Source organism: Toxotes jaculatrix, chromosome 21, assembly GCF_017976425.1.
Source record: "Toxotes jaculatrix isolate fToxJac2 chromosome 21, fToxJac2.pri, whole genome shotgun sequence".
Taxonomy (NCBI): Eukaryota; Metazoa; Chordata; class Actinopteri; family Toxotidae; genus Toxotes; species Toxotes jaculatrix.
In genome coordinates, this window is record NC_054414.1 from 1,749,999 (window position 1) to 1,776,879 (window position 26,881).

The following is a 26,881-nucleotide window of genomic DNA, read 5'->3' on the forward strand; positions in this document are numbered from 1 at the left end:
ACTGAGTTGATGTTAGCCAACCTATAGTCCTTAATTGTTAATTTTATTGAGTAGCTAAGGCATCTATCAGTATCAAGTGTGCTGTTGATGGATTTAAATTTTCTAATGTTTTATGACTTATAATCTGAACAATGTTTCCATTTTCTGATCTCAAATGACAAACAGTTTATATGGTTTTGTTATTCTGTAGGTGATTTAAAGTAACCGCCATGTCACCAGTCAAGTCTCAAGGCAGAACAAATGCTACAAAGCAAAAAAGGTCTGACAGAAAAGGAAAGCAACAGAAAAATGTAAGTCAGAAGGGTTTCAAAGCATCGCAACCTCCCTCTGAGCTGCCTAATGTGAAACAGAAAGGAAGAGGCAATTCAACACCTCTGGGAGACGGAACCACAGGTGGAGTGAAGGGTAATAAAAGGAATGAAGGAAATGGTATATCACAACCTCAACATGAGAAAGATGCTAAGATCACAGGGGGCAGAAAGAAGACCACCCAACTCAGATGTCCGCCAAAAGCACTCACTACAAAACCAGGGAGCATCAACAACAAGCTCCCCACCAAGCCTGAAAACAAGAGAAGAGACAGAGTGACAGAAAGTGAGGAGGAGGAATCAGAGAGCTCTGCAGGAAGCTCAGTGGATGCTACTGAAGACGGGACTAGTAACGATGAGAAGGAGGTGGACCAGGGCAGTAACGAAGAGCCAGATGAAACAGAGGGGAGTAAGCAGAGCAGTGAGGAGGAGGCTGAGGCATCAGATACTCAGAGAGATACAGAACAGACAGAAAATGAGGAATCAGACAAAGAGTTTTCAGAGGAAGCCAAATCTGTAAGTGAGTCCGAGGTCGAACCAGTCGCACCCGTTGCCGAAGAGGAGGAAAACGAAAAGGAAGTTGAAGCATCTGAGGCCGTCGTCAGTGATGGGGGTGAAGACAAGGAGATAACCCAGGAGGACATGTCTGAAAAGCCAACAGCTGATAAAGCCTGCAGAAGACGCAGACAGACACCTCGTCTATCAAAGCCTGCGCAAGGGTCGAAAAACAAGATGTTTAAAAAAACCAAGGCAGATAAGCAGGCTGAGAAGGAAGAAAAACAGAGGGCCAAAGCAGAAAAGAAAAGGTTGGAAAAGGAAGCCAAACAAAAAGCCAAGGAAGAAAAAAAGAACAAAAAGAAGCCACAGAAAGAGGACAAACCTGGCTCTGAAACAGAGGAGACTCAGTCAATAAAAGGTTCCCTCAGCAAGGCTGACACAGCAAAAGGCAAGTTAGCCAGCAAAATAAAAAATGGCAATAAGAAGGATCCTCTTGTAGAAGCTGATCCAGAAGAGGAAGAGGAGGAGGCTGAACTAACACTGTCCAAAGCCATCAAAGGCCAAAACCAAATAATGCTTCTCAAAGCCAAAGGTAAAGACCTCAAAGCCGTTCTGGAGCCTGAAGAGCAGCAGGATGCTGAAAGTGTCATAAAAGGGCGGCCACAGAATTTGCTTTTGGGGAAGGTCAAGATGGCATCTCTCCGAGACAAAGCAAATAAGATGTTGGCAAAGCCCGATGAGGACACATCAGCCAGTGGGACTATCAATGGAGGGTCCAGCAAACCCAAAGAAGGTTTGATAGCGCGAAGAAAAGGTATGGCAACTCTTCACAGAGTGTCTGGTTGGATTCAGAAGAAAATGCCGAGGGGGATAAACTTCAGAAAGAAACTTTCTGCTTGGACTAAAGCCATCGGAGTCTCTCGCTGGCTCTCTCTTCGGGCCATAAAACAGAAGCAAGGCACTAGAAAATCCAAAGGCCATATTCTCAAACACAGGATGGCCATGAGAGTTGCCAGTAAAACCAGCCTGGCCAGCAGGAAAAATAAGAGTGTCTCAGAGAATAAAATGGCCAAAGAGAAAGGCGACCCCCAGGGAAAGGCAGGGGAGGGAGGGGAAGAAGCAGCCACAACTGAGGAGAAAGAAGTAGAGGCCAAATATGCTGTGGTACTCCCCAGGATGAACAAACTGGGCAAGGCAAAGACAGCTGTGACTCCCCTGGTGGCTCCTGGACCTTCAACTCCAACAAGTACCTCTGAATCACCAGGAGAGCCCACTACCTCAGAGCCCAAACCCCCAAAACCAGGTGCCAGGCTTGTACTCCCTGTCAAACCAGATCTCAGCCTGCTGAAGTCCATCAAGAAGCCCCTGTCAGGAGTGTTAATATCAGGTGGGGATGTGGCAGAGAGGGTCCCTGGGTCCAGTGGTACACCAGAAGGGTCAGGCAAACCTGAGGACAGAGACAGGAGAGCTGCCCTTGACAATCAAAATGGAGTCAGTGTGCTTCAGCCTGCAAGAGGGAAACTGGACGCCTCCCAGATCAACCGGACCACGATGTCCTTGTCAAGGGGAACAATAGGTGGCGGACTGAATCAGGCCAAAGGACCAGAGCCAGAGAGGGAGGATGTAGCTGGGATACCAAGGTCAACCACTCAGCCCTTTCCAAATGGGGAGGCAAATGCAGTGATGTCAGGTGTTTGCTCCTTGTATGAAGAAGAGGCAGACAGGGAAGTGGCCCAGCTTATGGGTGTGGGCGGTATGCGTACTATCACCCAACCAGAAGTGCACTGGGCTGGGAGCCCACGAATGAGTGGAGACCCTCAGGTATGTGTTACATTTTTGGTGTTTGGTCTCTTCAATAAAAATACCAGTAAGACAAGAATATGAAATTTCTAGGTGTGACAAAAAATGTGTTAAACTGGAGGGTCCTGTGATCCTTTTAAGGCCAGTCATCTGTCTTTGTTGTGTGTGGTTCAGGACTGGTTGCGTGCTGAGAACCTGTTACCCCACCAGACAGTGGAGAAGCTAAACAAATGGACAGTCTATGACAATGGGGGCCAGGCCAGGACTGTGCCTGCCCACAATGGCAGAGGCCCCTGGGAATCAGAGGACCCCACCCAGGAGATGTTGGAGAGTCGACTAGTCAGCACACAGGTACTGCATCATGAAAAAGCGACTATAAGTCTAAAGTCCTATTAGCTCCCCTGACCTTGAGGGGCACTTTTACATTGAAGTTCTGCAACTAAACAAAGACAGGACTGAGATGCTTGTGGAAGGCGTCATAGAGAGTCATAGAGAGAAGATCTGTTCCAAACTGACCTCACTGTCTCTGAAACCCAGTGAGCAGGTTGAATTTAAGTGTTATAGCCACATTACAAGTATAACAAGGACATCATTTTACCACTGACAAATTTTTCCAAAGTTAAATCTATGTTGTCTCAGGCAGATGCTAAAAAACTGGTTCATGCCTACTCCAGTTCATCCAAAGTGTAGCAAGCCAGAGACTAGAAGACCTGAACATATTACTCCTATACTTAGATCACTTCACTGACTCCAGTAAATCTAATGAACCACAGCTCATGCTGTGTGTTCATGCTCAGACAGTCTAATGAGATCAAAAAAGTAAAAATGCCTGTGTGGATGGACAGTGGGTGGGGAGGCCCTTTAAAGTATCAGTCGTCCTCATTGATACAGATACTGTGGTCAAACAGTACTTCTGTCAGTCACCACTGCTGGTAACACCTGCAAGTACCTGGAATTTACATGTAGTCACCACCAAACAACCTGGTCTACTTTGGGATTGACCCACTGACTGACACACATCTGACTGGCATTTTACTCATTTCTCACTCTTTTATGTCTGCTAGCATTTTTCTATAAACCTCATTAACCTCAAAGAGATAAAAACATTAGGTCCAATTCAGAGAATTGGATCTGTGGTTGTCTAATGTCTGAGGGTCGGCGTGTCAGCGCATCAGTTCTGCTTCATCTCTTACAGCTGGTGTGGACAGAAAACAATAGGCCATAAAAGACTTCCTGCTGGTTTATTCATCTCCCGGCCTGTGCAGATACAATAGAACCTACAACACAGTGCAGCACGCTGCTACCAGAATGCAGTATATCAGCTATCACACTGCTCCATCACTGCAAGTGGATTAGTTACCTGCTGTGGAAAGTTTAGCAGCAGAGTGGAGCGTTGGCAAAATCTAGATAAATTCAATGTTAGCCAGACTAGAAGAAGAAGATGGCTGTGGAGAGAAGGTAAGGACAGGGTCGTGTGAAGTGTTTGGTCTGGGAGGGGGGGCTTTCTTTTTTTTGACCTGTGCCCCCCCCCCCCCCCCCCCCTCATCCGCTCACATTGGCTGCCTCTTTTCAGGTGGTGATGCCAGGCAGCAAAATAGCCATAGAGGTGGATGAGGTGGAAGATCTGTCCCAGCTGGAGTGAGTTCACACTCATGCAGATTAACACACACTCACACACGTATGCACACACACACACACATACTAGCTACAGTATAATAATGCACACTTTTAACCTGTCTGCCTGTGTTTTTAGAGAGGTGTGTGAGAGCTCCGTGCTTCTGAATCTGAAGAAGAGATTCCACCGGGACTGTATTTATGTAAGTTTTATCACTAACCTCACACAATGATTAAAATCAGGTAAAATGTTCATTGTAAAATATTGGTCCTTGTCTGAAACATGTTTCTTTGAACTACAAATAAGTGAAAGTATTTAATTTTTGCCCTGCACTGAAATTGTTATAATTTCTCTTCACTCACTTAGGAAATAAGAAGTAATAAAGTACCTATAAAAATAAAATAAAGTAGATTGATGTGCAATGCTAAACTGAATGAAAAGTCTAATGTGGCTCAACAGTAAATTCACAGTAGTTTAACAGCAGAGTACTGATGGGGGGTGGTCAGACTGGGGAGGAAGACGTTTATCTAGATGGACACAGGAAGGAAAGACATCCTGTAGCATCCGCTTTTTTTCTTTTTTTCTCAAGAACTAACTGATTTGTTGTGGTGTGCATATATTCACTGAATGCCTGTGACAGGCGTGTGTGCCTTTTTTTTTTTCCTCCAGACTTACATTGGAAACATGCTACTGTCCATGAACCCCTTCAAGCCCCTTAACATCTACACAGACGAGCTGAGGCAGAAATACCAGGGCAGAGAGCAGCAGAGAAACCCACCGTGAGCAAACACTTCTCGGACAGATAATGTCCTTCTCTGTCTCTCTCTCTTTGGAAGCATGTGTCTGAAATGTTTCAGACCCATCAGAACATCTGTCCTCCCCCCTAAAGTTTCCACAGTATGTTTGACTTTCTGTTGTTCTCTGCTTCAGCCATGTTTATGCCATAGCTGACGCCGCCTTCAACCAGTCTCAGGCCTCCACACAGGAGCAGTGCATCATCATAAGGTACTGACAGGAACACGGCTTTTATCAGTTTTTATAATTTATTTGTGTGGCATTCAAAGCCTGATATGTTCAACAAAGACTCAAAGAATGCAGTGCCTTGATCATATCAGCACATGGAGAGGTTTGGCAGTTTTATAACTCATTACTGTTTAAAATGGTTCATTCAAATGAATAAACACTGTCCAGACTGAAATATCTTGGCATAGACTAAATGGATTGAATTTTTTTTTTTGTGGTTTCTGGTGGAGAAATTTTAATAACTTACCGTGACTGGAGTATGGACTAACTCCTGGAACCACCATCAGGTCAAAAGTTTAGTTTGTGCGGTACTTTAGTTTACAACCAAATACCTGCAAAGCTAATGACTGCTAATGACAGCCTCAGCTGTACTGTGTGTAGTACTAATTAGCAAATGTTAGCATGCTAGCATGAGACAAGGACCTTTGTTACATATCATCTCTCTCTCTCTCCTGTCAGTGACCTGTCATCTGTCCAGTCCTGAGCTATCCAGTAAAAAAAAAAGCTTGTTAGGTAATTCTTATTTCTTGTGCAGTGGCCAGAGTGGTTCAGGGAAGACTGAAGCCACCAAGCTGATAGTTCACTACCTCAGCTCCATGTATCAGGGCAGAAACAACAATCTGCGACAGGTAATTCTCTGTTGGGGGGGTAAAAGCAAAGAAACACCTTCAATGTACAGTTTCAATGAGTTGGAAAAGCATTTTCTCTTCCTTGACCAGCCCATGGAGGTCTTCCCCATCCTGGAGAGTTTTGGGAATGCCAAGACCATCCTCAACAACAACTCCAGCCGCTTTGGCAAGTACCTCCACATCCACATTCTCCAGTGAGTCCACCTAATGTTACCCTCTGTAGAAATATTGTTTGATGTGTCACCTCCCGTTGCTTCCCCTGACCAGACTGGTTGCAGCTTTTTCACCTCGCTGACTGTGTCTTATCTTGGTTGACAGTGGGGTTGTTGTAGGGACCTCATTGTCCAGATATCTCCTTGAGAAGTCCAGGGTTGTATTTCAGGTGAGAACACTGAGTGAGGTGTGCTGTGTGTTCAAACAGATGAGAAGAACACATCCCATTGACTCTGGTGACGACACTGTGAATAGAGCTGCTGGACAGTTTGTCAGTGTAAATTACTGTGTTCAGCTATTTGTATAATATATCACAGTCCTGCTTGTGTTGGCTTGTGCGAAAATGTCTCAAGTTCCATTTCTGGTTGGTTGCTTTTGCTTCTTGGTAAATGAATGGTTGGGAGGCTCAGCTTTCTCAGCTTGATAAAGGATACCTCCTCCTATAAACGTGATCAAATGGCTTTTCAGTCCTCAGTTTTTAGCCATGCTAACAGCAGAGTTCATAAACGCCATTGATGCCACTGAATAGTTCTTGTCTCATTTCCCCTGCAGGCCAACGAGGAGAGGAACTACCATGTGTTTTATGAGCTGCTGGCAGGTATGAACGACTGGGACAAACAGGAGCTCTACCTGCAGGGAGCTGAGACCTATTACTACCTGAACCAAGTACATCACACATCAGCGAACACATTTTCATCTCTGGTTTTCATGTTTTTTTTTTCTGTCCCTTTCACTCATTCTTCATGCTACACACTTGTGTTTTCTCTCCTCTCCTGTAGGGTGGCGCCTGTGAGCTGAGTGGGAAACAGGACAAACAGGACTTCCAGCTTTTGGTTCAGTGCTTTGAGACCATCGGCCTCCATGCTGACCAGGTCTCCACTGTCTGGGCCATCCTGTCCTCCATTCTGCAGCTCGGCAACATCTGCTTCAGCTCATACGAGGTGAGTGTGTGTGTGTGTGTGTGAGAGAGAGAGAGTTAGTTGAATCAAACCCTGGTATCATACATCAGCTGGTGTTATTTCAGAGTGAGTCCTTTGAGGTGTCCCGTATCTTCAGCGAGGCTGAGGCCAGGAGGGTTGGCTCCTTGTTGCAGATTTCCTCCGAGGCCCTGCAGACCGTCATCACTCACAGAGTCACAGTCAGTAGCCTCTCATGCCTGATCAGCCACGCAGTATTGTTCATATTGTTAAACACGTGCACACTGATCAGCTCTCTCATGCACAGGAGACGACTTACGACAGGATCTACTGCCCTCTGTCTGTGGAAAGTGCCATAGAATCTAGGTAAGAACATTTTCTCTAACGCTGAAGGTTTTGGTCCATGTAAAAGGCCAAAAGTAAAAGTATGTAGAAATATTGCATCTGGCATCCGTTAGAAAATAAACCCCTACAATTAATTTGTAATTGTAATGAAGGTGATAACAGCTGGAATGATGAAGATCAAACTTTACTGGATCAGATTCCCATTATCCTGTTGCATACTCAAACAGGTCTGCTACTGAGAAAGAAACGAAAAACAAACTGGCAGATAAAGTCATTTTAACCTCATCTACTGTGAGAAGATATAAGATCAGAATTTATATGAATGAAAAAACAAAATGTCTTAACACCTGCCGCCTCCTTTCCTGTCCTCTCCTCTCCTCCCCTCTGCCCTCCTCTCCTCTCCTCTGCCCTCCTCTCCTCTCCTCTCCTCTCCTTTCCTCTCCTTTCCTCTCTCCTCCTCTCCTGTCCTCTCTCCTGTCCTCCTCTCCTCTCCTCTCTCCTCCTCTCCTCCCCTCTCCTCCCCCTCTCTTGTAGAGATGCCATTGCCAAAGCCTTGTATTCAGTGTTGTTTGACTGGTTGTTGGAGCAGATCAATGATTGGCTGAGTCCCACAGAGATGGACAGCACAGTGGGGATCGTGGACATCTATGGGTTTGAGGTTGGTATCCTGGACTGAGATCTGGACTCTTTAAGGTAAACAGATGTTATCTCGTGGTTTTGGATGTAACGTCACAGTGTTCACCGTGTTCCTCCTACAGGATCTGGGAGTGAACAGCTTTGAGCAGCTGTGTATCAACTTTGCCAATGAGCAGCTGCAGCATTTTATCAACATGGCAGTGATCTCTCAGGAGCAGGTGATCACCTGACCCCCTGGTACCGTTTTCTAACAAGTCACCCCCCCCCCCCCCCCCCCCTTAAATGGTTTATAACTCATAACTAATGAGTTTATCAGCAGCTGGTCAATCATTTACTGATGCTCCATGGATCCATTAAGCCATTAATAAGACAACAGCTTTAAGGTTGACTCAACACTATGAATAAAATCTTTATCAACATTTACAACAAATGAGTTGATGAATTAGTGTATTAACCACATCCTGAGTCATAGTAACACACAGGATGTAACATTTATTCATTAGAAAAGTGAAAGTGAAACAGAAATTATGGGATATTAAAGAGTTAATGACTGTATTAGTGACTTCTCAACATTTATTACTGATTAGAAAGTGAGGGACTTATGTTCCCTTAAAGTGTAAATAACAAGCAATGACTTGATTTATGATTTATGATTTACCTTTATTAATGTTTATTTATGACTCAGCAGCCAAAGAGATTATTCACAAACATGGCAACCCAAAAGTTGCACTTAAACTGAGAATAGTCTGCAGTTTCACTGTGTGTGTGTGTGTGTGTGTGTGTCTGTGTGTCCGTGTGTCCGTGTGTCCTACAGGAGGAGTACAATGCAGAACAGATCCAGTGGTACTCGATGCCGCTCAAGAACTTTCACTCCTGTCTGGAGCTGATCTCCGCTAGGCCACACGGCATCCTCCGCATACTGGACGACCAGACTTGCCTCCCCCAGGTTCACACACACACACACACACACACACACACACACACACACACACACACACACACACACACACACAGGGTTAATCCCTGGACCTTACATCTGTACATGTCTTTGTGTGTTTTTCAGGCCACTGACCACACCTTCCTCCAGAAGTGCCACTATCACCATGGGAACAGCCCCTACTATGCCAAGCCCAAGAACCCGCTTCCAGTCTTCACTATTTATCACTATGCTGGAGCTGTCACCTACCAGGTATCAGGCCCAGCACAACAAATCCATCAAACAGCAGCTGATGCAGAAAGGACATTTGTATTTAAATTATACTCCATATTTTTCCAGGTCCATAATTTCCTGAACAAGAACCACGACCAGTTCAGGACAGAAGTGGTGGAGCTTTTTGCCAGGAGTCGGTTAAAGGTGAGACTGGGCCCACACAGAGTGCTGATGTGGGTCTATGGCATAGAATCATATACACAGTGAACAGCTGAATTTACTCCATGTTGTAAAATGCCCCTAGTTTTAAGTAAATCTTAATAAATGGTGACTAATCAGTTACTAATAATAATAATAATAATAGACATAATAAAGTGCAAGACAGAAACACACAAACTACAGCTGCTGACAATCCTCTTCAGAGCTCTGAGGTAAACAGAGGCTCTGCATCACCGAACCTTTCACCAGTGTCTCAGTGTAAAACTGTTAAAAACTCACTGCTGTGAAATCTTCCCACAACCAACCCAATAATCACAGTCAACATGTGACTACAGATGTAGCAGTGGCCTACAGACAGAAAGTATTCAGACCCCCTTCACCCTGTGCACTCTTTATTGTGCTGTAGATTTCATTTTCAATGGATAAAATTACAATTTTACCCATCAATCTATAATCAGTGATCTGTAATGTAAGTATTTTTTCCTCTGATGAAGTCTAAGATCTTTATAATGCAATTATGAGTTCTTTAGCTGTAGTTATGAGAACCTAAATCACGATTCTGATTATGCTAATTATGCTTTTTAAAATAAATATTTGCTTGTAATTATAAGATGTACATATCATATGATCTTTCCTTGCAATTATGAGATACAGACTGTGACTGTGCAGCTCATAATTATTAGACACAAAGTCAAAATTACTAGAAAGTGTCTCAGTTTACTTTCTTATTTTTGAAAATAAAGAAAACGTATTCTTAATTTTATTCTCCTCCTTCTATACTTTGCCTTTTACAGTAAAAACAATTAACAGGAAGCATAAAGTGAAAAGTGGTCGTCTGATGATGAGAGTAAAAACGGAATACTTTGTACATCAACATGAAAAATGAGACATCAGTTGTTCCCAAAACCACAGAGAACAACAAATCATATTTCCCTCACATGGTGGTCAGATGGTGTCCGAGCTGTTCCGGAAAGTTCAGGACGGTTACATCCAGCAGAGAGAGCTGGGCTGGAGAGGGAAGGGCCTCCGCCAGCAGCCCTCCACCGCCGCCTCACACTTCCTCCAGTCCCTGACTGAACTCACCACCCGCCTGGAGAGGTAAGCGACCACCCACACGCTGAATTTAGCTCTGTGTCGAAGCCAGATGAGAGACATTTTGGGGGGGTCTGACAGCTGGTCTTCAAAACATCATCATTAGGCGTGAATCATCACAGAAACCAGTCCTACAAGAGACTTCACTAGATGAGACACATGATATCTGACTGAGCAGCTCAGATGGGGATGTTTCATGGATATGTGTCAGTCATGTGTCCCTGTTGATTTATACTGGATCCCTGAATTTTATCTTTTCCCTTTAAAACCAGATGCAAAACCATGTTTATCCATTGTCTGAAGCCAAATTATGTCAAGGTAACCTCACTTATTTTAATTTAAATGCCATCTGGTATTATAGGTGTTCACTTCCAGGACAATGTATGACCGTGTCTCACATGTCTTCTGTCAGCTTCCCGGGATCTTTGATGTGGACTACGTGTCAGCCCAGCTGAGGCATGCAGGGATGCTGGAGACCATCCACATCAGGAAGGAGGGTTTTCCCATACGGATTCAGTACTCCTACTTCATCGAAAGGTGTTGCAAATATACGAAGCATCCCTGCCTGCACCATCGTTATCTGATTGTGGATTAATGAGTTCCTGTTCCTGTTCCACAGGTACGGGGTTCTGCTGACCCAGAGGGTGAGTGAGGTGTCAGACAGAGAGCAGACAGTGGCTCTGCTGGACATGATCGGTGCAGAGAAGGAACACTACCAGCTGGGCCTCACCAAGGTGCCTAACCACCCGTTCATGACACTGATTGGATGTTTTTACTGTACATGTCAACATGTTAAGACATGTGTGTGTGTGTGCTAGGTCTTCCTCAAGGAGCTCCTGTACCAGCAGCTGGAGGAGAAGTGGAGCACCACTCAGACCTGGGCTGCCATCACCATCCAGAGGAACATCAGGGGCTTCCTCTGCAGGAGGAACTTCAGGTTCTTCAAACAGAAAGCCATCATCATCCAGAGCCACATCCGAGGACACCAGGCCAGGTACAGATTGTGCGTTGAGATTTAATTCAGATGTAAATGTCCCATGATCAAACATTTACTTAAGAAAACAAAGAGTATATCAAGTATCCAAAGTTAAAAAAAAAATAAATGTACTTGCTATTAAGAAGAATAGAGTTTAGTTTTAGTTGAAGAAGGAGGCAAAGAAAGAAGGAGGGACAGAGACAAAGAATATGAAAAAGAACAAAGAGTGAAGAAATAAAATAAGGAAAGAAAGAAAGACAAGAGAGGAAGAGAGGATGGAAGAGAAAGACAGAATGAAAAAAATAAAGACAAAGCAATGAAAGGAAGGACAGAAGGACAAGAAGAGAAAAAAAGTTAAAATGATAGAAGAAAAGATGAGATTTGATTTTTAACCAAGCTGTTTTATCAGCTTAAAATTAAAAAGTAAGATCAATATAGGGCCTTGTTCAACGTTCGGAAAGTGTCACGGTTGCTGCTCCTGCCCTGTCTCCTGTGGCCACGCCATTCCCCTGCCAACCACCAGATGCCCTCAGACTTCTTGACCAGACACCTGACATCCAAACCCAGTACTTACTGTAGATCAGCCATTTCCACCAGTTCCCTGCCAGACTGTCAGTGCTGCTTCATGCACTTGATCCCTTTCCCTTCTGCTGCCTGTCACCTGAATCTGTTCCTGTGTTTTTGACCTTCGGCGTGTTTAACAACCTGCCTACCAGCCTTTACCATGTGGACAACTTTGTCTGGACTGTCTGCGAACCTGTTCACCATGTGAGCCTGTTCACCCCGGGCTCATTAAATCTCTGCTGAGAGTCTTTATTTCAGTCTTCTTTAAAAGAATAAAATAAAGTGGAACCTAAAATCAAGCTAGATAGAATGAAACTGAATAAACAAACTACAGTTCAGTGCAAGATACAAATGAAAGGCCCCAAACTTAATATAGTTAAACCACAACTGCGGTGGTTTAACTTCTCACCTCTCTGCAGTGATGTAGACGTGTACTCCACAGTGTGTAGGCACACTGTGACATCATTGTAAGCTGTGGTTAGAGGTGCAACACAACACACTGGTGAACACACTCAGCCACAGCCCTGAGGTCAGAGATGAAACCGATCTGAAGCTCCGGTGGGTGGGTGGGTGGGGGGAATTGTCTGAGTGACTGTACTTAGTTACTTGCCACCCCTGGGTGCTTTGACATTCTCATACTTTGACAGATGAAGAGTCCCCACACACATTATCACACTCGTTTAAGAAAACAAGCGAGCGACCGAATTACAGAAGAACGGAGGAAAACCTAAAAACGGAGCAGAAATTTGAGCAGACGGGGAGTTAGGTTTCACCTGAAGCCTGAAATGAGGTCACAGAGAGACGTACTAACACAGAACACTGAACGTCTGTGTGTTGCTGCCCCCTTTCTTCTTCTTCTAGGAAGTACTACAAGCGTCTGAAGCAGTCCTTTACCCAGTTCTGGGCCGTGATGCTGGTAACCAGAGACACTATCAAGAGACGCCATTGGAGGAAGGTAGATAGTAGAAAGTCCTTTACTGGGTTTCGCGGCAACCTCATGTTTGCTGTGTTTATTGTGCTGTAAATCTTTTCCTCCACCTGACTCATGTGCAACGCCAGCTGCTTAACACAACAGCCTGGGATTTATAATGGGAAAAAAAAATGTCCATGCCCTCTCAGTGATAACACTCTGACATCCATGTTCCGGGTCAAAGAGTACTTCTTGTCTTTTTCTTTTTTCTTTTTTTTTTTTTATTTCCTTTAGAATGACTTTGGCTATTGTGCTGTCTGTATTGTTAAGGCAACACGCGGCAAATACAGATTGACATTTTTAATTTTTATAGAAGTTACAAAAGGTAAATGGTAACTACATATGTATGTATTGTCTGTGCACACCACTGAATCACAACATCAAATCTGATAACTGGTGTGACTGATCAGTTTATATACATGGACGATGAACACGCATATACACATATATATATAACTAGTTGTCTTATCTTGCATTAATCATACCACTTGGGCACACACACACACACACACACATACACACACACACGCCCTGCTTCCACCTTAGCCACATTTGGACTTCAACCCTTCTCGGTGAAATTCGAAGCAGCGCTGCATCTCTCGTTCCACCCTGTGTAACCTGTCCCTTCGACTTGTAGCTCCACAGCTGTAACAGGTAGGCTGCCTTTCTCTCTCTTTACCTTCTGCATCAGATCAGATGCCAAAAAAATAATAAAATGTCTTCAGCCTCAGCTGATTTGACCTGAGACATAGTTTACCACTGTGAACATAGTGCAAGCATGGGGGATCATAACAGAGGAAACTGTCTTTTAAACAACCCACAGACTCTTCTTTCAGCTGCTGCTTTGTTTCATCTGTTTTTCTTCTCTGGTCTAAACTAAACTGACAGTTTTCTTCTTCTTGTTAGTTCCTTTGCTTCAGTTGCGTTACTGAGGATTTATTTGGTGGTATTGTTTTACGAGGCTTGGACTATGAACAGTGCAGCTGTGAGGTGTCTGCTCCCAGGCTGCCTGTGTCATCTGTTCGAGTCTGGGTTCACTCATCATGAGCTTTACCTTGGAATAGGAAGTGTTTACTAAAAAAACTAAAAATGCTAATATACATTTTTAGTTTTTTGACAGTTTGACAGATAGATTCAAGGCTGAACATCAGTGTTGTCACTTCTGATACAATGTCATGATGTGTTTTTCTGGGAGGTTGTATATTACAGACAAGCACACAATTCAAATATGAAAAGCAGTAAAACATAAAGATTTACTTGTGTTTAAGTGGATTTCCATCAGTTTTGCCAGACATTAAAGGGATAAGCCACCAAATTGTCCAGATCGAGTTCAGGGTGCTAGTCCTGTGACAACAGTTGTATAATTTTTTTATCAGAGAGCCTCCATTCCAAGCTGTGGAGTTGCATTATGGGAAATGTAGTCCAGGGTTTTGGAGGCTTAGGGATTAAGAGTCAGAATATCTGAGAATCTGCTGCATTTTGACATTTTTAAAAAAAATCTAGTTTATTAGAACATTTCATGTCAGATGAAAAGTCAGGTGATAATAAAAGTCAATAGGATTCATCCTCTGGGATGGGAATGGCTGTACAAAAATGTCATTGTCAAATATGTCCTGTAGTTGTTGAGATATTTGAGTCTGGAGTGGACCAGTGTTTAGCACCGGCACCTCATAGGAAGAGGGTTCTGGGTTCAGATCAACTGGCCTGTGTGTGGGGATAAGTTGAAATACAGATTCATTAGATGTGGATGCTTGTGTTTGTTTTTCTGTAATCGTCCTGGTTCATTCTGTTCTGAAACTCCTGTCCTGATGGTGGCGTTAGATAAACAGTCAGGGGATCAAAATCATTTTACAAGTACATTTTCAGGGAATTGTGAATGTTTGTGCAAAATTTTGTGCTAATTCATCTTACAGATCTGAAGCTATTTCTCTGGATAAGTGAAAACTTTGATGGGATTACCGGTGTCATGAGTATACGTCCTCTGGGGATCATGAATATGTTCTTTGACAATCCAGAGAATAGCTGTTGAGATATTTCATTCTGGACCAACACTACCATCCCCAGAGTCGTGCTGCTACTTTTAATTATGTTTTGTCATATTTTTTTTAAATGTATTATTATTATTATTTACTATGTTCATTTTCACAGAATATTTCTACATTGTCTCTGTGGTTAGCACCAAATTACATAGTTCTTTCAAAAGAATTATGAATTGACGACATGTTACTTGTAAAGTAAGATGTAATTTAGTGGGGTTGTGGTGATTCAGGAGGGTGTTTGGTTTGGTAATGTCAATCACTGTAAATCCTCTCACACACAGGCAGAGCAGGGTTGGGCTGTATTTGTCAGAGACCCGCTCTCTAAGTTATCTGATAACTTTTGTGGTTATTGAAGTGAGGCCATGACAAAAGCGGGAGTGTTTTGCTGCATGAATACGTGTGTATACTCAAGTTTAATCTTTAATACGTACCATTCATCTGACACCTGCATCCAGTAACACTAACATAATAAACAACTGACCGTGGAATAAAAAATATACAAATATATACAGGGATACATGGGGTGGTTTTCATCATAACCTTTATCATATCTGAGTGACGCTGCCGTGCTGTGTTGAGGTAACTCCTCTCTGTGAGCTGTAAACCTCCTGATAAAAATCCAACTTTCTGGACTTTTGGAACTGTGTGGCCTTTTATATAAGGCGGGGCGACAAGACTGTGGGCGTTTCAGTAATAGAGTATATAACAGGACGTGTATCTAAGAATAGGTCTGATTGAACACACTCCTCAGGGAGAGATGAGGAAGTGTTGGCAGTGAGATAACAAGAGGATAGCTCACCTGAGGAGGTGGATCTGTGAGCAACTGAGGCGAAAGATGTTAAATAAAGGACAAATGTGACTCTTAGATAATGAGATGAAACAATGCTGAACACAGTGTGACGAGAATTATGAACGACTGGCCTTACACGTCTGTGATTTCAGGAATTTCACGAGAAGAACAAAGTTAAAACAGTGACGAAGACCAAGTCTGTCTCTCCAGGAATGGTAAGACTGAACTGGTGGATCTGATACTGTATCACAGAGAGCCTGCTGTGAGATTTCATCTAAAATCCATGTAACATTTGCTTTTTTGTGTGTGTTAGGATGTGGGTATGTTGGAGATCCCTGCTGAGCTGTCAGCCAGACTCCGCAGCGCAGCAGGTCAGCTTCATTGAGCTTCATAAACAGCTCAACCAGAGGACTAGATTTGATAAGTCTTCAGTTTGAACCTTTTTGGTTGTAATTCCATCTCTCTCCACCAGGGCGGCAGCATTCATCAGGGGTCACGGAGGCTGCACCTCCGCAGGTGAAGGCCGAGCACAGACTCACCCTCCCTCTGGATATAGACAGATACCCGTTCTCTCGCTATGCCAAGTCCATGTTAAAGGTGAGTAAATAAGAAGTGTTAGTAAGCGTGACAAATTGTGTGTTTAATAAAATTTGTTTCTACATATCTTCGTGTTGTGTCCCTCTCAGGACACATGGTGCCAGCCTCAGGGATACCCCCTCCAGAATCCCCTCACCTCTCTGGAGCCTGAAGATGCCAGAACTGCCTTGGAAATTTACAAACTGGTAAACGGGAGCGATTCGAATGTTTTATGTAACGTTAAATTTAGAGTTCGTTTACGATTTTTCATCCTTTGTCTCCTCAGATCTTGCGGTTTACAGGGGAGTCAGACCTCAGCAGCTGGCAGGAGCAGATGTTGGGTAACTACATAGTGGAGAAGGGCCAGAGCCGGCCAGCCTTGAGGGACGAGATCCTGGCCCAGCTGGTCTACCACATATGGGGCCTGCAGGAGGAGCAGAGCCTGAGGGGCTGGCTGCTGCTGGCTTGCTGCCTCAGTGCCTTCACCCCCTCACCAACACTGGACAAACCCCTGCTCAAGTAGGTGCTTCACTCTGCTTAGCCCTTTATTACCAACAGGAGTTAGTGGAGAGTACAGTGTAACTGATTTCTTTGATGTATTATTTTGTTGCAGTCCTTTTGAAGTAATGTGTTATTCTTAAAAATTAAAAGTTTAATTCATTAGCAAAAAGACACACCCTGGTCTAATTTTGCCTCAAAGCCTTACTTGCTCTGGAATGAGTAACTATTCTTTAGTCTTTAATAGCAAGGACAGGGTGTACACTTTACTAAGTCAGGTAACAAACCTGCAGATACTGACTGATCCACAGCTACTTGTTGGTGGAGACCAAACCAGAGCTTAAAGGAGAGTGAACATTTGACTTTGTCAGGTAGCCAGGTTGCCAGAAAACGATGATGAAAGATTATGTTGCTCTCCTTTCAAACAATAAACAGTATGCAAACATTTTAAGAAGGCTACCAACTTTACAAGGCCATCATTTATCAAATGTATTTGCTTTTAATCCAGTCCCTCTCACAGATACTTACCTATTACTCTGGGTTTTTGAGAAAACCATTACATGTAGTGTGGTTTACTATACCCTGCCTATAACAACAACTTCCAAAACCGCTTTATGTGTTGGAACATGACTCAGCATTTCTCTTCCAGGTATGTGTCTGACCACGGTCCAGGGGAGTACCGCTCACTGTGCCAACACAAACTGCTGACATCTCTGCAGCTCCCAGCCCCCGCCGCCCGCATCTACCCTCCCACCCAGCTGGAGTGGACGTCCAGCCAGAGGAAGGGCACCATGCTGCTGGACGTACACACCTACAATGGTGAGACTGACAACATCTACAAAAAAAAAAGAAAAAAAAGAAGAAGCTATGCCATGAAATAGTTCTAATTTGGCTCTAATTTGGTATCTAGTCTCATAAATACATAACCCACAAAGAATATCCTCTGATATTTTTGTCAGATGAGAGGCTAACGACTGAAGTGGAGTCATGGACCACTGGAGAGCAGCTGGCCTCGTGGCTTCTCCATTCCAGGTAGTCGACTAGACATACAGTGTATTTACTAGACATACAGTGTATTTACTGTACCTCCATTTACTTAAGCTTCTAAACGTACATCCTCCATGTGTTGATGGCGTGTCATAGAGGTGTGTCAGAGGCGGTGCAGGGCTGGTCGGTGTCTCTGCTGACTGACGAAGGCTGGTCAGATCTTGCTGGCTCGGACTTTGTCATGGACCTGCTGGCCGGAGCAGAGGCTGAAGTGCTGCCTCCACCAGGAACGCCCACCTCTACAAACTCTGACTACCTGTTCAGCAGCCATGGAGACAGGTAGAGCAGTGAACAAATGGCTGGTTTATTTAGGGGACAATCCAGACTTGCCTCTGTGAGCATCTCTGTGTCTCTATCTTTCCCTCCAGGATGCCAGCTGCAGATATGGACGACCTCATCCCACCAGCACCTCCAGTCCAAGCTCCTGGGCTGCCTCCCTTTGAGGCAGGCCCCTGGGGAATAGATTATCCACAGGAAGGTGGGTGTTATGGCTGATTCCTGGTTTCCATGTCTGCAATGTCACAGGGGTCCTCATACCAAGACCTTGGGTCCATGCAATAAGCTGTAAACACATGCTGACATGCTGTCCCCTTTTAAGTTGATGTGACAGACATGTTAGCCATAGCTTATTTACACACCCACAGACACAGAGCAATGATAGCTTTCATTTTAGGTCATCACTTAATAAAGCTACAGGTCAGCTACAGTACATCAATACACACTCGTGTTGTTCTAACCTCCCCTCTCCACCTGTTGGCAGGGCGCGGTCGACAGATGGATGCCTACGTCGATGTCCTGTTTGAGCCTGTGCTCGACCAAGGACCTCCGGTCAGTCATGTCATCAGATTTATTTTATTTTATTACCTAAACTTTAACCTGTGATTAATCTAAAAGTTATGTTTCCCTGTTCCTCAGGAACACTGAAGTTTTATAGTGTAGGGTGTATAGAGTGAGTTCACTGGTCCCTGTCGGATTGTGTATCTCTGATTGTATCTTATTACTTATTACAGAGTGTGAAGTCACTGGGTTGTGTTTCCTGCTGTTCTTTGCAGTAACCACACTCCCTCTGTGGCCGCTCTGTCACTCACAATGTAGTGTATCACTCATTCATGTTCGTGTTTTGAAATGTCTGTGTGTGTGTGTGTGTGTGTGTGTGTGTGTGTGTTTGTGTGTGTGTGTGTGTGTGTGTGTGTGTGTGTGTGTGTGTGTGTGTGTGTGTGTGTGTGTGTGTGTGTGTGTGTGTGTGTGTGTGTGTGTGTGTGTGTGTGTGTGTGTGTGTATGTGTAGGACATGGAAAGAGTAGCCATGCTAAACCGCAGGATGAGAGGAGGAGGAGGGATTGGACCCATGCAGCCTGGCATGTATGGAGCTGGTAGGTGAACTGGATCTCTTGCTGCAATAACATTACAGTTATTAAACTGTATAGTTGTATTGTATGTTCTTAAATTGCCCCTTTTCAACCTGAAACCATCTTGCACTGTATTTAAAAAATAAAATATATTTTTTGCACATTTTACTTTGTTCTAACATGTGTAACTGTTTTGTGAGTGTGAGGACTAAGGAGTTTACGTCTTTTTATTTAGATTTGTGTTTCATTTATCAGCCCATGATGGACACAAAGATTCTTTTCATGTATGTAAATCATAATTTGTAAAGATATTATCATCACATGAATAATAGTTAGAGAAGTCAAGACTGTTCTCAAAATGTTCTGCTCAGAAATGAGACACAAACATAACTGCATAAAGGTCAAGTAAAGTCAAGTTTATTCATATTGTACAAATGTACAATCTGGACAATCTAAGCCGCCCTCTATCTGCCCTTAGACCCTCAGTTCAGACAAGAAAAAACTTTATACTAACATAAACTGAAAACTGTGGACGCTCATTATCTCAGGATTGACTCATCTGAACACAAACTACTTAAAGATTGTGATATAAGTATGGATCTTCTAGGCCATGCCACCTGGTTTTCAGTTGTGCTTTGTGTTTCTCAGGTATGCCTGTGACAATGCCAACCTATCCTATGGGTGAGTGGTGCCATCGAGAATCAGGCCTTGAATCTTTTTCACATCAATTGGCAGGAAAAAAAAAAAAAATGTTACTGTGCTGTTTCTCTCCAGGGATGCCAGTTAACCCTTCGATGCCCAGCTATGGTGCAGCTCCCATGATGCCAACCATGCCAGCCATGCCAACCATGCCAGGTAAACATTTTTTAAACTATATATAGATAATTAAAGTAAATGTAAGTGTCCATTTATTATGTAGCAGATTTCTACCTGACAAACAGTTCATAATCGTCCCTTCACAGCCATGATGATGACTCAGGCTCCCATGCCTGCTGCTCCTGTCGCCGACCCCATGCAGACCCTCATCAACCAGCAGGCGATTCTCATGGTGAGGAGAAGCACTGTTAGCATCCTGTATTTGCCCCTCCAGCCACGTCTACCTCTCCTACCACCCCGTCCAGCTCTGTATTTCCTTGTCCTCTCTCTCTTCCCTCGCTTCAGGCCCAGCAGATGACCATGCAGGCCATGACTCTGTCCCAGCAGCAGACGCAGGAGCAGCAGCGGAAGAAGGAAGAGCAGAAACAGAAGGAGCAGGAGAGGAAACGGGAGGAGGAGAAGCAGCAGCGGAGGCGTCAGTCCGATCGGAGGTCCAGGCCGCGCTCTCGCTCGTCCTCCCCTCGATCTGCCTCACCCCAACCTGCCCGGTCCAAAGCACCCGCAACTAAATCCACCTACAGGCAGCCTGCACCAGAGGTATTTCAACTTCATGTTTTAACTCCCTAACTGTGAAGCAGCTATGTAACTGGATGTGTTTGCATGTGCGTCCATTTCTCCTACAGCCAGAGAGAGAAGTGGATTCATCAGATCCAGATGACCTGCAGTCTTTCAGAGACAAGAGGGACTACTTCCAAAAGATCGGTGAGTTCAACTGACAAAGCAACCATTAGTACCACGTGTGGATTTTCCTTGAAACCACATGTGTTTTATAGTAATACAGGATTTCCAGTATATCTAACTTACCATCACATATACAGTAAAATACAGAAGCACCTGGAACTATTAGCTTTCTCAGTTGACTGTATTAATATCTTAAAGTCATGCTTACAGTAATTTTACTACTAGTAGGTTTTCCTCATTCCTCAGCATCTCTCTCCTCCACTGTCCTTAAGGATATCAGCCCCATGTTAAATCCAAAACCCGTAAGGCTCGGCCAGCCCCCTCCAGCCCATCCAGAGAGCAGCAACGCTCCCCGCCATCAAGTCGTCCACCACCCCCGCCCGTAGCACCTAAGCCTGATGGTAAGAAGATGAAACAAGTGCAAGGGACTAAGTAGTATTTCTGTCCACCTTTACCTTCAAATAGCTCTTTATTCTATAAATGAATTGAATAAAGAGCTTGGGACATGCTTTCTGTTTCTCTTCTCCGACAGTGAAGCGTCGCCCCGTTAAAGGGAGGGTTGCAGACCCTCTGCAAGAAACATCTACCTCAGCTCCGCTCGATAAGCCACGGCCCGAACCCACCTCCAACATCCGAGAAATCATCAAACAGTACAACAGCCGACCCCCAGCAGAGCCCCAGGTCTTTGAACCCGTCCGGTCAGTTTCATTACTCCACCTCATATTTTTCACATCACAGATGTTGAACCCTTTTCAGTCCACTTCACTTTACTTTTAAATTCTCTAGTTTTCAGAGTGTTCTACATGGATTGTGAATGTGTTTTGCCCTCATGCTGTCCACCCAGAGGCTGCCGGGAATAGACTGATCCCCACTGTTAACGCCTCGTTAACTAGAAATAATCCTTTCTGGAATGATTGTGATATACTGTTTTTTTTTTTATTCTCTTCTCAGAGCTCCTGCAAGGCACTTTGTGAAGAAGGGTGACCCCAAAGAGGAAGCTCTGGCCAAGCTCAAGAACAAAGCACCAGTGCAGCAGAAGGTCAGGGTGGTCTGGAAAGTCCAAATACACATAAAGTTTAAATGTTTGCACATTTTATTGTGTTTTAATTTAATTGTAAATAGATGAAATTACCTTTGTCGGTATTATAGTTTGAAGGCCTAAAAGTCAAAATACTTTCTGAATTCACTGTACACTGTGTGATACGTCCTCACATTTTCCTACTCCTTCCTGCATGCAAAAAAAAAAAAAAGTGGGTGCCTCCTCCACCTCCAAACAAGAGGGAGCAGCCTCCGCCTTCGCCTCCTTCCACCAGGGGATCACGTGTCATCTCCAACAACATGAGGCAGAAGCAGCGCTCCCTGGAGGACCTGTTCGGCTCCCAGCGCTCCCAGAACCCTCCACCTGTTCCCCCGGACTCCCCGCCACCTCCTCAACACCCAGAATCCATCCCGCAGGACATCCCCGACCCACCACCCATGGCTGCCCCGTCTCTCAGTGGGTGCTGCTTGCATCACGTTTCCCACACGTTCTGTTTTTCAAGAATTAGACGACCTCTTACGTGATGTTATGTTTGATTTTATGTAGCTAACTAATGTGAAGAATTCCATGTGCCTTTCATTCACTGTTTATGAACTGAAGACATGATGCCAGAGGAGGACGGCGTTCGGTCCCAGCTCCATCGCTTTTCTGCTGGTGTCTACTTCTCTTACTCCAACATACCGGGAAAACTGTTCATTCGAAAAGAAGTAAGAAGTAAACACACACACACACACGTCATTCATTAGGAGACCATTGATTGGACTGGAATTCAACTTCAAGTGACCTGTACAGAAAAACACTTAAGTCCCTGAGTTGATTTGCTTAAAAGGTGACAGTAAGGCTGTGTTTTTAAGCTTGTTCCACTGCCCCCAAGTGGCCAAAAATATCTATTACTGCAGGTTTAAATGTCCCGCCGGTGAGATATCAGGGTTCAAACCTGGAGTACTGCGACAAGGACTCAACCTTGATACATGGTATGGGCTTAACCGTGTGAGCTACTGGTGAGCCCCCGACAGATGAGCCTTTCTCTAAAAGTGGTAAAGGTGGCCAATCAGCTTGCTTGAAGCACAGGCCCCGTACAACATGTAGCTGAGACTTGTGAGGTGTGCCTCCACTCCACTGCGACCTACGGTTAAATAAGTAATAAAATGTAAATAAATAATGAATGAATATCTACTGGCAACTTTTCATCCACCTGTAACAGCAGGAACAACATCAACAAGGCAGCACAGCTGTATTCACTCTGATAGAAGTGCATTGCATTAATCAGTAATGCACTACACCATGGGATTTGAACTGGACATGTTACTGTTATAACAGCCCACTTCTTCTAACCATTAGTATGATCTACTTGTCTTCAGGTGTTTTACCCCAGAGAGATGTTCAACCAGCCTTACATCCTCAATCTGTTATGTGAACAGGTTGGTGTATTCACAGTATATTTATCTACAGTACCCTTCAATTCAATGCCAGTGATCTCCCTTGCTCTTCAGAGGTAGTGAACTCCAACTCCCACACTGTCATTGTGTAATGTTTTTAAGATCATGAGGGACACATACTCCGACAGCTGTGTGAGGATCAGCAGGGAGGAGAGGAGGAAGATGAAGGATCTGCTGGGTGAGAGTTTTATTAGCTCAACATTAGGCTGGATGTTGCAGTTGTTACGGTGTTGATTAAAATGTTTTTGTTAGTCTGTGACAAAATCGCTGTTTGTTTGGTTGGAGGGAATACTTTACATCAGCGTTCTGCTGTTTGCCCTCTGTAGCAAATTTCAGAGTAGGAACGACTATAAGCACCATCCAGGATGACAACATGAAGAAGAGGATCGTCATCGCTGCCCGAGACAACTGGGAAAACTACTTCAGTCGACTGTTCCCCGTGAAGGTGAGGAAGACCAAAGGGGTTATGGCAAAGCTGTGGATAATATGGGATCTTTTTTTTTTAATAGAGCACATTTCAAACACAGCAACAACAATCAACAAACAAAAAAACTTTCCCTGCAGCCACACAGTTCACAGATTGAAAAAAAACTCCTCCGCTGTGTCGTTTGTATGTGTTGCAGTCGGACAGTGGGGACGCTCAGGTTCTGGGTGTGTCCCATCGTGCGATTCATCTCTTGAAGATGGTCAGAGCATCAGGCATCAACCCCAAACATCTCCGTCTGCTCAGAAGCTACAGGTAAACGTGCAGACTGACATAACGCAGCAGGAAGGAAGCAAGCCTCTCAAAGCCAAGTCATGGCCTTTTTAAAGAGGAACTAAGTAACAGCTGAGCTTAGCTGATACTGATTTTCTGTAATCTGTCCAAACACGTGTCTTCTTTGAAATTAGCTGGAGAAATATTTACTGTTTGATGCCTCCCTCCCTCTTTCCATGGGTGGATCAGGAGCAGTGATGTCAGGCATCGTTTTATTCTGAAAATCCCGTCAGAGCAACACTGATAGGTGAGCTCTGAAGTCACAGACTCACAGACAGGGGAGCTGCAGGCTCTCGGGTGAGGTCTGGTGTCCTAGTGGACGATCATGAGATGAGACCGAGCAATGTTGTGCCTCTGTACTCTTGAGTTGTGTTGCCTAAATCAACACAATGTTGCCTAAATCAACACAATTTTAACTCAGGCCTGCGTCAATGTAGTTTTGCAGAGCTGATGTCAGTCGACCTCCGGGCTGCAGACACAGTGGAGCTGGAGCTGAAGAGTGAAAACCTGGTGCTGCAGTCCACCAGAGCTCCTCAGATCACTGCCATGATCCGGTTATTCCTTCAGGAGCTCATCAGGGTACTTCCTCAGTCTTTGTTATCATTCTTCATTTTATCGTCTGTCCTTATGATGCTTTGTAGCATATATCTTTTGATCATGTGACCCATTGCTGGTGTTAGATCCCCATCGCTTTTAGTCCATGTGTTACCCCCCTGGACGTCTTTCTCCCCTGCTCTGTAGGACTCAGGTCATGTCATCGCCCTGAAGAGTTTTGTGACCGATGACAAGAGTCTGCTCAGTTTCAGCAAGGGTGACATCATCAAGCTGCTGCCAATGGAAGGACTCCAGGCAGGTGAGCTCATGATCTGGATGCTGACATGTGTTTGTCATCGTTTCCAGGGTTAGATTTGCGTGTTTTGTTCACCTCTTTGTGTGTGTGTGTGTGTGTGTGTGTGTGTGTGTGTGTGTGTGTGTGTGTGTGTTCCTCTAGGCTGGTGTTTTGGCAGCGTGGGAGGACGCTCTGGGCTTTTCCCCGAGGACATCACTCAGCCCTCTGCGGCCCCGGACTACCACTGTATCCACCTTGACCGAAGAGATGAGAGGAGGAAAAGCACGAGGGGCCCCAGACCTGTCGGCCCTCACAAGGGTCTGCCTTCAGATCCCATCAGCAGACGCATGGGCAGTGCTGATTCAGAGTGGCCCAGCAGAGAGGCATTGCTCGAGGGCTCAACCCAGAGATCAGCCCAGAGCTCAGTTCAGGGCTCAGTCCTCGACTTGGAGGTCCTCTCAGCCATGGCTAAGTTCGCCATGAAGTACTTTAGGTATGACAGGAAAATGCTAATTGTGCAGTTGATTCTGATGAATTAGTTTAGGTTCAGACAAACACTGCATGGTTAATTCTGTGCTGCTGTTTGTTTTTTTTTTTTTTGTTTTTTCAAGAACGGGGACTGCAAGTCTGCCAGCCAGTGGGAGGAATTTTTCAGCGGTGGTTCAGCACACACAGGTAAGACAGTACAATCACTCTCTGGCTGCAGTCAGGCTTCAGACCTGATAACAGTAAAATAACTGCTGCCACTGCTGCTGTGGATCACCGGGTTGTGTTTTCATCCAGACACCCATACAGGAGTCCCTCATTCTCTACAATGATCCTGAAATCAACGATCTATCAGTCCAGTGCTTCGCGAGTGAGTGCGTCCACACTATCCATGCTAATATACACTGTTTGTTGTACCTCCATCATCATCCTGTCATTTATCTGTTCCTCCAGACTTGATGCAGTTCATGGGCGACATGTCAATGAAGAAGAATAACACCCAGTCACACTGCATGAGCCAAATCTTACTGGTCAGTGCTCATTCAAAACAGTGTATCTGTGAGATGGCTGCATATCAGATAGACTTTGAGAGTTTCTCTGTTCTGTTCAGCTGGGGAAGGAAAAAGAGCTGCTGAGAGATGAGATCTACTGCCAGGTCATCAAGCAAAGCACCAACAACCCAAGCAAGTGAGTCTGGGGCATCTGTGAATTGAGTTGAATGTTTATTGAATATTTTCATGTACAGGAAAAAACAGGAAGTTTTCAGGAAGTTTAGAATTTTATCTCCAGATTTCTTTGTTGTTGCAAAGAGGAATAAAAGGGGGACTGCACTGTGGCTGCAGAAAGGTCGCCTCACAATTTTTTTTTTTTTTTTAAACAATGAATTTCTGATTGTTGTGCGTCGTCCCCGCAGAACCAGCTGTACCCTCGGCTGGCGACTGCTCAGCATGATGACCGGGTTCTTCACCTGCTCTACTACTCTGCAGCCGTACATCACACAGCATCTACACAGCATCTCTCAGGACGACGATCACCCATACCAAGGTAGGAGACGCATAAGACAATACAAACACAAAGCCACAAAGATGCTAATCTAAAAGAAGCCATTGTAATGTAAAAAGTGTCGGTTATGTGTTTGTATAGCTTTCTTTCATGCGCACCATCTTGTCCTCAGAGCTGGCAGGTGTGTGTCAGGATAACCTTCAGCGGTCGCTCAGTTTTGGCAGTCGCCGTACCATCCCCTCACAGGTCGAGATGGAAGCCATTCTGGTGAGTTAGCCGACACACCGATGCACATGAAACCAAATCTTTTCCTCATGTACTTCAACTCCCTCATTATCTGCATGATGTGTGTGCTGTTTGGTTTTCTGCAGGCCGGCAAAACGTCTCGACGTGTTCCCATCCAGCTGCCTGGAGGGGTCGATTTCCCCATCAAGATACACAGCTTCAGTGTAAGATGCGTTTATACCTACCTACCTTTATCTCTGAACAAACCAGCAGTTGCTTTGGGTTTTAATTGGG

At 44.5% G+C, this 26,881-nt stretch overlaps 2 protein-coding genes across 2 annotated transcripts in view; both read left to right on the forward strand.

Annotated features, from left to right (window-relative positions):
- The first annotated feature begins 209 nt into the window (after positions 1-209).
- LOC121175573 (DNA ligase 1) lies at positions 210-2,154 on the forward strand. The gene is made up of 2 exons (XM_041029387.1): positions 210-1,970; positions 2,071-2,154. Exons 1-2 carry the CDS (start codon positions 210-212, stop codon positions 2,152-2,154), a joined length of 1,845 nt encoding a protein of 614 aa, XP_040885321.1.
- A 188-nt stretch (positions 2,155-2,342) lies between these two features.
- The window catches only part of myo15b (myosin XVB), a 28,512-nt gene continuing 3,973 nt past the window's right edge, over positions 2,343-26,881 (forward strand). The window contains exons 1-59 of the mRNA XM_041029184.1: positions 2,343-2,627; positions 2,781-2,957; positions 4,180-4,244; positions 4,360-4,423; positions 4,891-5,000; positions 5,152-5,226; positions 5,780-5,873; positions 5,964-6,067; positions 6,192-6,255; positions 6,639-6,752; positions 6,866-7,027; positions 7,111-7,224; positions 7,311-7,369; positions 7,883-8,006; positions 8,107-8,202; positions 8,799-8,930; positions 9,048-9,173; positions 9,261-9,338; positions 10,303-10,451; positions 10,718-10,763; positions 10,858-10,982; positions 11,065-11,179; positions 11,264-11,439; positions 12,847-12,940; positions 15,937-15,999; positions 16,098-16,155; positions 16,257-16,381; positions 16,471-16,566; positions 16,647-16,879; positions 17,508-17,677; positions 17,818-17,890; positions 18,002-18,184; positions 18,274-18,383; positions 18,666-18,733; positions 19,193-19,277; positions 19,902-19,934; positions 20,028-20,108; positions 20,216-20,301; positions 20,415-20,666; positions 20,753-20,831; positions 21,083-21,211; positions 21,364-21,508; positions 21,762-21,849; positions 22,098-22,305; positions 22,450-22,556; positions 23,211-23,270; positions 23,391-23,466; positions 23,615-23,733; positions 23,912-24,027; positions 24,483-24,624; positions 24,787-24,898; positions 25,037-25,367; positions 25,486-25,549; positions 25,658-25,730; positions 25,814-25,890; positions 25,971-26,047; positions 26,274-26,404; positions 26,535-26,629; positions 26,734-26,811. Of these exons, the coding sequence (XP_040885118.1) occupies positions 2,358-2,627; positions 2,781-2,957; positions 4,180-4,244; positions 4,360-4,423; positions 4,891-5,000; positions 5,152-5,226; positions 5,780-5,873; positions 5,964-6,067; positions 6,192-6,255; positions 6,639-6,752; positions 6,866-7,027; positions 7,111-7,224; positions 7,311-7,369; positions 7,883-8,006; positions 8,107-8,202; positions 8,799-8,930; positions 9,048-9,173; positions 9,261-9,338; positions 10,303-10,451; positions 10,718-10,763; positions 10,858-10,982; positions 11,065-11,179; positions 11,264-11,439; positions 12,847-12,940; positions 15,937-15,999; positions 16,098-16,155; positions 16,257-16,381; positions 16,471-16,566; positions 16,647-16,879; positions 17,508-17,677; positions 17,818-17,890; positions 18,002-18,184; positions 18,274-18,383; positions 18,666-18,733; positions 19,193-19,277; positions 19,902-19,934; positions 20,028-20,108; positions 20,216-20,301; positions 20,415-20,666; positions 20,753-20,831; positions 21,083-21,211; positions 21,364-21,508; positions 21,762-21,849; positions 22,098-22,305; positions 22,450-22,556; positions 23,211-23,270; positions 23,391-23,466; positions 23,615-23,733; positions 23,912-24,027; positions 24,483-24,624; positions 24,787-24,898; positions 25,037-25,367; positions 25,486-25,549; positions 25,658-25,730; positions 25,814-25,890; positions 25,971-26,047; positions 26,274-26,404; positions 26,535-26,629; positions 26,734-26,811 (6,756 nt within the window). The 5' untranslated portion in view covers positions 2,343-2,357. The remainder of the gene's footprint in view (positions 2,628-2,780; positions 2,958-4,179; positions 4,245-4,359; positions 4,424-4,890; positions 5,001-5,151; positions 5,227-5,779; positions 5,874-5,963; positions 6,068-6,191; positions 6,256-6,638; positions 6,753-6,865; positions 7,028-7,110; positions 7,225-7,310; positions 7,370-7,882; positions 8,007-8,106; positions 8,203-8,798; positions 8,931-9,047; positions 9,174-9,260; positions 9,339-10,302; positions 10,452-10,717; positions 10,764-10,857; positions 10,983-11,064; positions 11,180-11,263; positions 11,440-12,846; positions 12,941-15,936; positions 16,000-16,097; positions 16,156-16,256; positions 16,382-16,470; positions 16,567-16,646; positions 16,880-17,507; positions 17,678-17,817; positions 17,891-18,001; positions 18,185-18,273; positions 18,384-18,665; positions 18,734-19,192; positions 19,278-19,901; positions 19,935-20,027; positions 20,109-20,215; positions 20,302-20,414; positions 20,667-20,752; positions 20,832-21,082; positions 21,212-21,363; positions 21,509-21,761; positions 21,850-22,097; positions 22,306-22,449; positions 22,557-23,210; positions 23,271-23,390; positions 23,467-23,614; positions 23,734-23,911; positions 24,028-24,482; positions 24,625-24,786; positions 24,899-25,036; positions 25,368-25,485; positions 25,550-25,657; positions 25,731-25,813; positions 25,891-25,970; positions 26,048-26,273; positions 26,405-26,534; positions 26,630-26,733; positions 26,812-26,881) is intronic.

Bases quoted from the DNA above. Each gene is read 5' to 3' on its own strand.
- LOC121175573 (XM_041029387.1), top strand. From the start codon at position 210: ATGTCACCAGTCAAGTCTCAAGGCAGAACAAATGCTACAAAGCAAAAA. The intron at 1,971-2,070 runs GTACTCCCCAGG...CTGAATCACCAG, and splicing joins TAGAGGCCAAATATGCTGTG to GAGAGCCCACTACCTCAGAG.